At 47.5% G+C, this 11,920-nt stretch overlaps 1 protein-coding gene across 1 annotated transcript in view; it reads right to left on the reverse strand.

Annotated features, from left to right (window-relative positions):
- Positions 1 to 7,605, reverse strand: part of LOC102872341 (UPF0764 protein C16orf89-like) — a 15,518-nt gene extending 7,913 nt beyond the window's left edge. The window contains exons 1-4 of the mRNA XM_006895242.1: positions 7,398 to 7,605; positions 4,439 to 4,588; positions 2,828 to 2,978; positions 1,356 to 1,473 (exon numbers count right to left, since the gene is read on the reverse strand). Coding sequence (XP_006895304.1) covers positions 1,356 to 1,473; positions 2,828 to 2,978; positions 4,439 to 4,588; positions 7,398 to 7,605 — 627 coding nt within the window. The remainder of the gene's footprint in view (positions 1 to 1,355; positions 1,474 to 2,827; positions 2,979 to 4,438; positions 4,589 to 7,397) is intronic.
- Between the last annotated feature and the right edge of the window lie 4,315 nt (positions 7,606 to 11,920).

Consider the following 11,920-nt stretch of genomic DNA (forward strand, 5'->3'; position numbering starts at 1 on the left):
TTTTTCTGAGCTCTTGAACACCAGCCCAGTTTCTGTTCACAGGATCCCAAGCATCCCTCACGGGGCTCTGTCTTGTTCCTTGCCTCTTGGGCCACACGGTGGCGCTGTGCCCCAGGTCTCCCCAAATCCTGGGGATACCTGTTAGGAGGTTGGCAGGAAACAGGCCTCTTCTTGAGGACTCACCTTTTCCTCTCTCAACAATTTCTGCCTTCTATTTTTTTTTTTTATAATAAAGTTAAAACAAACAGGAAAAAAAGAAAAAAAAACACAACAGGAAAGCAAAAAATCATTCCTATTACTGTGATCATCTCACCATGAAAATTGCCAATAAATCTCCAGAAGGAGAAGTTTCAAGCAAAATCCAAGACAAGGTTGGTATTTTGGACTACTTCCTCCTGTCCTCGGGTCACTCTTGATTTGTGCTGTGTTGCTTTTTTTTTTTTAAACTGCCTTTTGTTTTATTGGTGTCCCACAGCCAGTTTCACCTGCAGGGCTGTCTCAGAATCCCAGACCTCTCAATGTCATGGCAGGACTCATTTGGAGTGGAACTGGGACCCGGCATTGCCCCTTCTCCCTCTAGATGGCTGAAGCACAATTCCAGAATGTCGCTTCTTTCTCCTGTGTGAAACACGTGAAACTGCACTGTTATTAACTCCATTCAGATTCATGGTGTTGCCACGTGTGTTAAGAGTACAGCTGTGCTGCATAGGGTTTTCAGTGGGGATTTTTTTTTTAGTCAGCAAGTTGCCAGGCCTTTCTTCTGAGGTACATCAGGTTGGTCTCGACCCTCCAGCCTTTGATGTCATAGGCAAACATGTTAACTTTTTGCGCCACCCAGGGACTCTCAGCTGCCATGAGTCAGTTTTCCACTCAGGGTTACCAATCCCCAGCCCCTAGTCATGTGACAGAATAATACTACATCATGGGTTTCCTAGACTGGAAGCAGACAGACAGATTTTACTCCCCAAGAGCAACTGGTGGGTTCAAACTGCCAACCATTCCTTTAGTGTTCTTATATTAAGGGACCTGTGAGTCTGTGTTAACTCATAGGAACAGTTAACTATGTGTAACAGAACTGCGTGGTCTTGAACCCGTCATTCCAGCCACCATGTCAGCCCAGCTCATTTTGGTCTTCTTTTTCTCTGACCTTCTGTTCTAGCAAGCATGATAGCCTTCTCAAGGGACTGGTTTCTCTTGATTATACGTGGGACAAATTCTTGCGATCCTCATGCCCAAGGACCACGCTCGCTGGCTGCCTTTGCTCAGCTGTGTAAGCTCACTCCCAGGGATCCCTGGGACACCAGCCCCTGTAACCACTGTTTTCCCTCCGTGGGCCACGGCCTCTCCACACTCACCATTTTGGAGAAGAGGAAGTAGAGGAGCTGGTGGGACAGGTAGTAGCCAGAGTAGCCAGTCTTCGTCATGAAGTCACTGCAGAACTTAGAGTACCCACAGGGCTGGCTGTCGTTTGTCCTGGAGGAGAGGTGGGGAATGTGTGTATGAAGTTCCAGCCACTAAGAAGATGAAATCCTAAAGGAATCCTAGGGCCTGGTGCTGCCCCATTACACCTGCACCTTCCCTTCGGTGATTCTGCAGTAATTATTAGTCCACTCACCCCCACTAACATGGAGTAGATTCTGCCTCATAGAGAGACCTCATAGAATAGCATAGAACTGTCCATAGAGTTTCCTCGGTGGTAATCCTAGTGGTAAGAAACTGCGCTGCAATGCCAAAGGCACACGGTTCGAATCCACCAGCTGCTCCACAGAAGAAGGATGGACATTCTCCTCCCGTATGATTTACTGCCTCTGAAAACCTGAGGGAGGGTCAGCTATGGGTTGGTTCTGACTCAATGGTACACACAACATTTTTTTTACAACTTTTTTTATAATTTTTTATTTTTATTATTTGTGTGTACCATCAAATCAGATATAACAACACTTTTTATAGAAGCAGATCACCTTACATTTCTTCTGAAGAGCAGTTGGCAGGTTTGAACTGTGGACCTTCTTGTTAGCAACTAAGCACTTACTCACTGCACCACCATGGCACACTAGTCATTGTTGTTGTGTACCAGCACTCTGGAACCAACACTTCACTGACTCTGCAGCAGGTTTTCAGAAGCAGTAAATTGCGTGAGAGAACATTGCCTGTCTTTCTCCCATGGAGCTGCTGGTAGATTTGAACTGCGTCCCTTTGGGTAGGCAGTGTATCTCTCCTTACCACTAAGCCACTAGTCATTGGCCCCTTCTCAACTCCCAGGTACAAGTAAGGAAGCCAGGGAGATACAGACGTGTGTGTGTGTGTGTGTGTGTGTGTGTACATGTATACACACATGTGTGCAGATTAACAGCTCAGCAAGGGCTTCAGGTAGGAGGGAGTTTTGAGGGACCTGAAAGGAGATCCCAGGAGAGTGGCTGGGAGCCAGGCAGGCCAATAGGGGCAGCAGGAATTTAAGCTTTTTCCTAAGATTGAGGCTGTGATTTTTGGAAAGCATGCTCTCTTTGGGGTGTGGTGTCTTAGGTGGACAAGGGCAAAACTGGAGACAGGTCAGAAGTCAGGAGGCCCGGGTGGAATCGGAGGGGATGGTGTGACTGAGCCAGGCTTAGGTGGAGTGATGGGAATTCCAGGCAGGCTGCTGGGAAGAGGACCTCCTGGGAAGGGCTAGATGGGCTTGGGAAAGGAAGACAGAAGTGACTCCTGGGATCTGGCTCTGGTTTTTGCATAGATAGACCTTTGAGTTCAGCTGTGGAGACCTGTAGACCCGCTGGGAGCCAGAAAGAACCCTCTGGGATTTTTATGAATAAAGAGAGCCAGCCAGACCCACCTGGTTCCCAGGAGCTGAGCCAGGCACAGGTCACTGTAGGACTCTGAGAAGGGGTCCTCGGATGGAAATGCTGGGTAGACCATGGAGGTATTGATATGGGTCCAGGCATGAGGAAGCTTCCAGAACCCTGGCTGGATGATTGGCTGGAACGCTGGCCGAGGGAGACATGAGGTCAGAAGAAGAGGTAGGGATCCCAATGTCCAAGACATAAAACTTATACTCAGCCAATGGGCTTCCTTAGCGTTAGAGTCGCAACCTGGGAGGAAGGGCTGGGTGGGGCCATTGCAGCCTGTTATTTAAGATCCATGTGTGGTCTGACTAATACCTATCCTTGCCCATGTGCTGAGGCTAAAGTCCAAGGAACTAGATGTCCCACTCTAAGCTCTCCTGACTTCGTGCAGGGACCTGCTTGGACCCCACGGTTCTCATTTGAGGGAGGGTCTTGGCTTGGAAGGGAGCACTTGTGGTGTAGCCCATAGTGGCTGCACGGCTCACCCAAAGGCCTCTTGGGTGCTTTGAATTCACCTCCTGTGCACTTTACAGCCTTGGAAACCAGCTGGAAGATCAGCTCCAAGTTGTTTCCCACTCAACCACAATGAGTTTTCTTCCCCCCCCCCACTCTAATTTTCTTTCAAGTACAAAAAGCACTTTGAAATGAAGCACAATAATGACCTTGGGAACAGGTCTAGCCAGGACCAGGCTTTGTCTCATAGTTAAGTTGTGTGTGATCAAGTCAGTCCCGACTCCTCACAAATCCCTGGAACACAGTAGCACCGCCCATGATGTTTCTAAGGCTGTATGTAATCTTCATAGAAACAGATTTGATCTTTTCCTCCAGGAGCTTTGGGTGAATTTGAACTACCCACCTTTCTGTTACCATTTGGGGTGCTAACCATTGCCTCACCTGGTTCCCTAATTTTGACAAAATGCGTGGCATCCCATAGGAGTTTCAGGTCTTTAATAAGGATGAACAGACTGCTTTGGTTTGGGAGTTCTTGGGTGGTGCAAAGAGTTAACACACTGTGCCACTAACCAAAGGTTGAAGGTTCCAGTACACCGTGAGGTGCCTCAGAAGAAAAGCCTGCAAGTCTACTTCTAAAAACTCAATCACTGAAAATGCCAGGGACTGTGCACTTCTCCTCCGCCTCACATAGGAGACAGGGGTCGGGATGGGGTGACGACAGGTTGGGGGCAACTTGGTTCCATTTCCAACATGGCGAAAACCTAGGCCAGGATTACAGGACTAGACTCCTTGTATGGTCATTCCCATCTGACAAAGGTGAAGACCTTGAGCATCGTAGGACCTCGAGGTAAAGTAGCATGATGAGAAAAGAATCAGTTACCTTGTAGACCCTCTACTTGTGGAATAGACTCTTAGTCCAGGGTACGACCCTTAACCATGGGTGGAGGCGAGCTGCATGGATGAAGCAGACGTTCCCCGCTCTCCAGCCTCTCAGAATGGGTGGGAGGGTCTACATCACCTACAGTCAAGGGCGACCAGACCTTCCCCGGGATCCACTTGGGGTTCTAGGCAATGCAGACCCTCCCTTGCCTGCACCAGGTTCTTTCAGTAAACACCCCTGAGAAATAGCGCCCCACCTGTGTGCTTACCTTGGAGGTAGGTGGGGCTGCTCAGCTGCAGGTAGGAGTTGGATCTGCTAAGGAGGACCACCAGCTTCTCAGCCAGCCTTCCTGCGCGCTGGCTCAGTGCCTGCAGCAGAGGGTCCTGGGCCCACGCCTCCTGAACGGCGCTGAGCTGCACTGGGAGGGAGCACAGAGAGTTCATTTCACCGTGTGTGCAAGAGAAGGTGTACTAAGTTATGCTACTTATAGTGTCAGGTTGATGGAATTGAATTCATCTCCCAATAAAGGTCTTGTCCAAATCTGAACCCCAAGTAGCTGTGAGTGTGATAATTAGAAATTGAACTGTGCCTGCCCTCCCAAATTGTTATTGTTGTTATGGGCCATCGAGTCACTTTGCAACTTATAGCGACCCTAGGTACAACAGCTCTGAACCCCGTTCTCTCCTGAGCCAACCTTATTGTCTCCGACACACCTCCCCCCTTTACCCACCCCAGTCTCTGAGTCAATCCACCTCATCTTCCTCCACCCTCCCAAGCATGACATCCCTCTCCAAGGACTGGTCCCTCTTTGCAACACATCCAAAATATGTCAGATGAAGCTTCAGAATCCTCACCTCCAAAGCAGCAGCCTGGCTTCACCCTCCCCAGGATGAACCCGTTTGTTCTCCTAGCAGTCCATGGTATATTCAATACTCGTCTCCAGCACCACAGCTCAAAGGCAGTAATTCTCTGTTATCCCTAGTCATTGTCCAGATCTAAATGTGTAATAAATCCTGTGTGGTTAGAATCTCATCTGGCAATGGGTTTTCTTTGTCATGTTAATGATGCACTGTTTGTTCAGGATGCATTTTCAGTTACTCTGTTATGACATAGAAACGAGACTAAAGAAGAAATGATTAAGCAAGAGAGGGGAAGAGAGGAGACCAACCACATGTTGACTGCCTGAAAATCAAGGAACATGAAGTTCTTTCTCCAGGGCAAACAGTAAGAGAAGGTCTTTCCCTAGATATGGACCCTAAATTCAGACTTCTGGCTTCTTTAGCCATAAGAAAATTAAAATCCATTATAACAGCGCTAGGAAACTAAGACACTGTTTGGAAATAGGGTCTTTGCAGGTGCAATTAAAACGCAGTTATGATGAAACCATTAGTTATGACGAGGCCATTCGTTATGGTGAGGTCATATTGAAAGTTAACGGCTTCATATTTCTCTCATGGAGCTGCGGTGTGTGGATTGGAATTGCCGACTTCTTGGTTATCAGCCCAATACTTTCCCCACAGCTCCTCCAGACCTCTTTTGGAAGGAGAAATAGAGTTCATAGGGTCACTATGAGTCGTGCTTGACTCGAAGACAATCAGCAACAACAACGCTTTAGAGTATATTTGGGATTCCTTTAAGTCGTAGGTGGCATAAACGGTCTGGGCATGACTGCTAACCTAGAGATTGGCATCTTGAGGCCTCTCCGTGGCAGCCTAGGGAGTTGCACCTTTAATCCAAAGGCTGAACATCTCCTACAGTTCAAATCCAACTATGGCACCTAGGGAGGGGTTGGGGAATGAGTGGTCTCCTCGTGTTGCAATTTTACAGTCTCCAAAACCTATGCTATGAGTTGGAATGAATTTGATGTCTGAGATTTTTTTCCTTTTAAGGGTGTTAAACATACCATGGACTATCAGGAAAATAAATAGGTCTGTCCCAGAGAGGGTGAAACCAGGCTGCTCCCAGAGGCAAGATTTTGAGACTTCGCCTCACATACTTTGGACACATGGCTAGGAGGGACCAGTCCTTGGAGAGGGTCATCATGTTTGGAAGGGTGGAGGGACAGCACAGGAAAGGAAGACCCAGCATAAGACGGGTTGACTCAGTGACTGTAGAAATGCGGTTAGGTCTGTCAGAGACGATGAGATTGGCTTAGGATAGGGAAGGATTCAGAGCTAATGATCACTATGGGTCACAGGCAAGGTGATGGCACATAACAACAACAACAACAACTTGGAAACAAACTTGGCAATCTCCTGTGGAGATGGTGGTCAAGAAAAATCCCTATGGGACAGTTCTGTGCTGTTGTCACAGGGGTGGCTAGGAATTAGAATTGATTTGAAGGCAAAGAGTTTGGGCAACTCTCTGATTTCACCCTGGCACCTACTAACGGTTGTTGGGGACAGTTCTTGGGGCTCCCCAGGAGGTAGCCTGGGATACCAGGGGTGCAGAGGGGAGCTTGGGGAAGGCCATGTGGCATGGAGCGAGGACTTGGCCCCAGGGACTGATGCAGCCCTGCTGGGCAGCCCTACCTCCTATGGATTCCTGAGTTCTCAGGGGGTGAAATCCTCGCTGCCAATTCTGAGGGTGATTTGGAACGCCCACTGCCCAAAGCCTGGCTGAAGACACTGCCATCAATTGGGGGGTGGCTGTAGGGAGGGGATTACTCGAGGTGGGGGGCTGGTTCCTTGTTTGTCTGGGCCGGTTGCCAGCCCTCTCCTTGGGGATCTGAAACCTCTCAAAGCTGAACAAACACAGGTCTGTTTCTCTGAGCCTCCAGGAGACTTTGGTTGGGAGTGGAGGCAGCTGGGTTGAGACCTTATTTTGAGGGTCTCTGGTTTGCTCCCTGGACCTTGGTCCTGCCCTGGCTATTACCCCATAAATGTTCCCTGGAAGGATGGAATATTCTGTCTGCCTTGTTAGTAACATGCAAAAAGGAGTAGCCCAGTGAATCATCCTGATTTCCATTTTATTGGAAAAATAGTAAGTTCCCATTTCCATTTTATTGGGAAAAAAAGTTAAGTTCCAACTCTTCTCATGTTGCCTAGAAATTCTCCCTCTGTCTGAAACCAGGCAGAAGCCTGACACCCAAACGGAGCAAGCTGCCCCCTGTCCCTTTCCTAGAGTCAGACAGGCTGCTCCTAGGCCGGGTAGCCACTGGAACCTCACGAGTGCAGACTGGGGCTGAGTAGTACCACGGCCAAGCTGGGGCACGGGGGCTCACCCACCTTGTAGCACCTGAAAGCCTGCCATGCCATCCAGGTTGAAATCCGGCAGCCTGTCTTCCAGGAAGAGGGTGGCTCGCTCCAGTGAGGACAGGATCAGGCTCCCGATGGTGGCCTTGCTTTCTGCGGTGTCCGGCTGGGGCAGCAAGGAGGGCTGCAGGGGTGGTGAGGACAGCAGCAGGAGCAGGACCAGCAACCCCAAGGCCGCCATGGTTCACTCCTGCTCCCGCAACTGGTCGGGTGCTTCTGCACCAGGAATTCTGGTCCAGCTGCCTCTCCTACCTCCCCGGGACTCCTCCTCCCACAGACAGCAGGCAAGGGGCTGGACTGGGCTGATCTGCCTGGGGCAGCTGCACAGATTAGGTAACGAGAGACCTCGGGGAAGGATAGCAGCAGGTAATGTACTTGTGCTCAGCTAACAAAGTGTGACCCAGTCCTGGGGCATCTTTATGATGAGGGAGTCCACTGTCAAGGCCAAGTGTGCATCCATCCCGTCTGGGAAACGAGGTTATGTATATTCTTATCTGTGAGTTGTTTTTCTACAGACCTATCCAATCTGTATGCTGAGCAAAGAATTAGAGAAGCTGGACTGTAGGAAGGGAACTCTGGTGGCCTCATAGATAAGGATTTGAGTTGCAAACTCAAAGCAGGCAATTCAAATCTACTAGCTCCTCCACAGGAGGTCACTGGGCAAGCTCTTTCCAGCTTCTGAAAACCCACTGGAGGGTCAGCTATGGAGTTGGTTCCAGTTTGACAGCAGTGAGTTGAGTTTGGACTATAGAAAGAAGAATGCAGCATCAGGACTGGAGGTAGACTCAACAGCAAACTCCATTACATTGATAACACAGCCTGCCGTGCTGAAATTGAAGACCTGAAGCATTTACTGCAGAAGATCAGACTATAATCTGCAATGTGGATTGCATCTCAACGTCAGGATAAAAAAAGTCATCACCACTGGACCAACAGACAACTCCTGACAGATGGAGAAAAGACTGAAGTTTCAACGATTTCATTTCTCTGGATCCACAATCAATATTCATAGTAGTGGCAGTAAAGAAGTCATTGGGCAAAGGACTCTTTAAAGTGCTGAAGAGGCGGGGATGTCCATATAAAGGCAAATGGGTGTCTGATCCAAGCTATGATCTTTTTAATTGCTTCCCATGCATCTGAAAGTTGGACAAGGAATAGGATGAGAAAGAAGAATCGATGTCTTGAAATTGTGGTGTTGGAGAGAAATACTAAATATCCCACGGACTGCAAGAAGAGAAAAAAAAAATATGTCTTTCTTGGAAGAAGTGAAGCCTTAGCAATTGCATGCTTAATAGATTACAGCACAATGTCAGCGTCGCTTTAATTTGTATGGAAAACACAAATCGTGTGACTGGCTTCTTTGCTTTTTTTTTTTTTTTTAGATTCCTATGGCTCTTGGAATGGCCCTGCAATACCTTGGAAATATGCCTGTCATTTTCTGTAAAGGGCCAGGTGGTAAGCATCTATGCATCTTTATAACATATCCTTGTTTATATCAATTTAAAAAGAAATACACATCCCTTTTAAAATGTAAAATCTATGTTCCACTAAGAGCTAAACCTGCCGTCAGGTCTCAGGACTGTTTGACCCTGGCGTGGGCCCTACTTGGCCAGCTGGGCAGCTGTGGAGGAGTGCTATGTGGACCCCAGGAAAAGAGGCCACCTCCTGGTGTGCAGTCCCTCCCTCACCAGCGGCCCAGAGCTGTTGGCCAGGGGATGGCAGACGAGCTGTCCTGCCTGCCCCCACTCTCCATGAGTCCCTGCCTCTCACACCCTCCAGTCAACCTGCTCTTTCATCCTAGGAGATGAGCTGAGTGGAAGGTAGTGTTGCGGCCCGTTGTCCCCCACGTATGTAAGGGCAGTGGCTCTGGGAGAAGAGAGATGAAGCATTAAACAGTGTTGACTGTTGGCGAAGACATCAATCTCCTTAGAGCCTCTTTCCATCTCATTGCTCTGGAGCAGGGAGCTCTTGGCCTGGTGCCATCTTCCAGCTTCAGGACCCTGAGAGCCCGTGGCAGGAAGTTGACCTCAAGGTGTGTAGAACAACAGCCTTGTTGTTGTGTATCATCTCATAGCTTCTCATGAGACACGGCTGACCTGTTTCACAGCGTTTTCTGTTTCCGTGGCATAAATGACAGACCCCTTCAGAAGTGGTCCTAGAATAAACACATTTACTGAACAGACTCTAACACCACATACATATAACAGCAAAGAGCTAAGCCTCTTCATAGGCCCCTTCTTTTCTTCTCCCAGAGTTAATGGACTTGAATATTTTTATGATTAGTTGATTTTTGCTATGCACAGAAATTTCATACACAGGTATTGAACCCTGTATCTTCCCAGGAGCCCAGTATCTTCACAGGGGCAGGTCACCGTAAAACCTGGTCAACAGCATTTCATCAACCAGTCCCTATGTAACCTCACGATGGTGAATAACGCTGCTATGAACATTAGCGTACAAATTTCTGTTTGTATCTCAGTTCTTGTTTTCTCAAAGTATATTCCAAGCAGTGGAATAGCTGGGTCAGATGGAATTTCTGTGTTCAGCTTTTTGAGGAAACCCCAAACTGCCTTCCAGAGTGATTGAACCATTTTACAATCCCACCAACAATGCATAAGAGTTCCTATCTCACCACATCCTCTCCAACATTTATTACTTGCTGCCCTTTGCCACCACTACTGGGGTAAGATGGTATCTCACTGTGGTTTTGATTCGCATCTCTCTTATTGCCAGTGATTTGGAGTATTTCTTCATGTGTCAGGTGGGTAAAGGAGAGGGGAAAGATCTGGTGTGAAAAACAATGTAGAAGAAGTTTGCAAGTAAACAAATAGAATTTTTTTTTTTTAAAAAAAGACCTGACCTTGTATCAAAGAAGACAATTTTTTGTTTTTGTCTTTTTTTGTTTGTTTGTTTGTTTGTGAGGGTTTTTTGTTTTTGTTTTTGTGAGGGGTGTTTTGTGTTTTTTTTTTTTTTTGTGAGGGTTTTTTTTGTGTGTGTTTTGTTTGTTTTTGTCTTTAAAAACAATCAAAGGGTAAATAGTTTCTAGCAGTGAGTAGGATATAGAAACCTTAAAGGAATGCTGCTAGGTTTGCTCTGATCCCAAGCTTTCCTGGTTTCTTTGCCTGTTTACACAGTGCTGGATGAAAACTCTATTTCTTTATTTTTTTAATCCTTTTTAAAAAATTAATTTTAATGAAAGTTAATAGAGACTTAGGGTTTCCAGTCATTCATTGTTGCACTTTTCTCCCTGCCCACCCCTTCCCCCGCAACTCACTCTTCTTGAAAAGTAAAAGAAAACTCTTTCATTGCTATGCAATCCTTCCCTCTCCCTTTAATTTTTATTATAATGTTGCCATGGAGTAAGAACTGCCCCTCTAGGAGGTTTTCGAGAGGCTGCAAATTGAAGAAGAGATTGTCTACCTGTCTACCTGCTTTTGGGGGGGGGGGGTCTTTGAAGGACTCACACACTCCCCTCGGGGCATCATCGCCTTGAGGTAGCAAGGCAACTCCCTACAGACCATGCTCTAGAGCGCCCCCTAGTGCCTTTTCTCACATAAAGGAACTACTGAGGGAATCGAGTATCCACTGTTGAGTCAGTGCCTGGGGTAATAGGGGTGGATGTGTCAGAGACAATACATTTGGATCAGGATATAGCAGGGTTCAGAGCTATTGTACACAGGGTCGCTATGAGGCACAGGCAGGCGACTTGATGGCCAATAACAACAACAGCAACAACATTGGTTCAAAGGTAAAAAAAGATAAACAATCTCTTCCCGAGGTACTTACAGCCTCTTAAAAGCTCCCTGGAGAGTCAGCTATGAATCAGTTCTGATTACTGCAATGAGGGTTTGTGGTTGTTGGGGGTTTTTGTTTGTTTTCATACTGGTCTATTTACAAAGTTGGTATACATTGTTTTTCACACCACATCTTTCCCGTTCCCTTCACCCCCCTCCCTCTACCCATCAAATTGTGGGACCCTATGATTAATCCCCCCACCCCTCCAGCCATCCTCAGCCCTCTGCTCCTGCCTCTCCGACTTGGATTCTCATACTCGTTCTGCAGTAATGGCCTTATACAGTATTTGTCCGTATGGGACTGAGTTAGTTCACTCAGCATAATGATCTCCAGTCCCTCCCAAGTTAGGTGGTTGTTGTTCTGTGCCGTCGAGTCGTTTGAGATTCATAGCGACTCTATGTACAACAGCCCTAAACCATGCTCTATCCTGTGCCAATTGCATTGCCTGACACACTCATCCCGATTACCCCAATCACTGAATCCATCCACCTCATAGAGGGTCTTCCCCTCCTGTGCTGTCCCTCTACCCTACCAAGCATGATGTCCCCTCTCCAAGGACCTGTCTCTCCTTACAACATGTCCAAAGTATGTCAGACGAAGCCCCAAGGAGTAGCCTGGTTTAACCCTCTCTAGGATGAATCTGTTTGTTTTCTTGGCAGTCCATGGTACATTCAATACTCTTGTCCAGCACCACAGCTCAA

Source organism: Elephantulus edwardii, unplaced genomic scaffold, assembly GCF_000299155.1.
Source record: "Elephantulus edwardii isolate Elephantulus edwardi_28Jun2011 unplaced genomic scaffold, EleEdw1.0 scaffold00162, whole genome shotgun sequence".
NCBI lineage: Eukaryota > Metazoa > Chordata > Mammalia > Macroscelidea > Macroscelididae > Elephantulus > Elephantulus edwardii.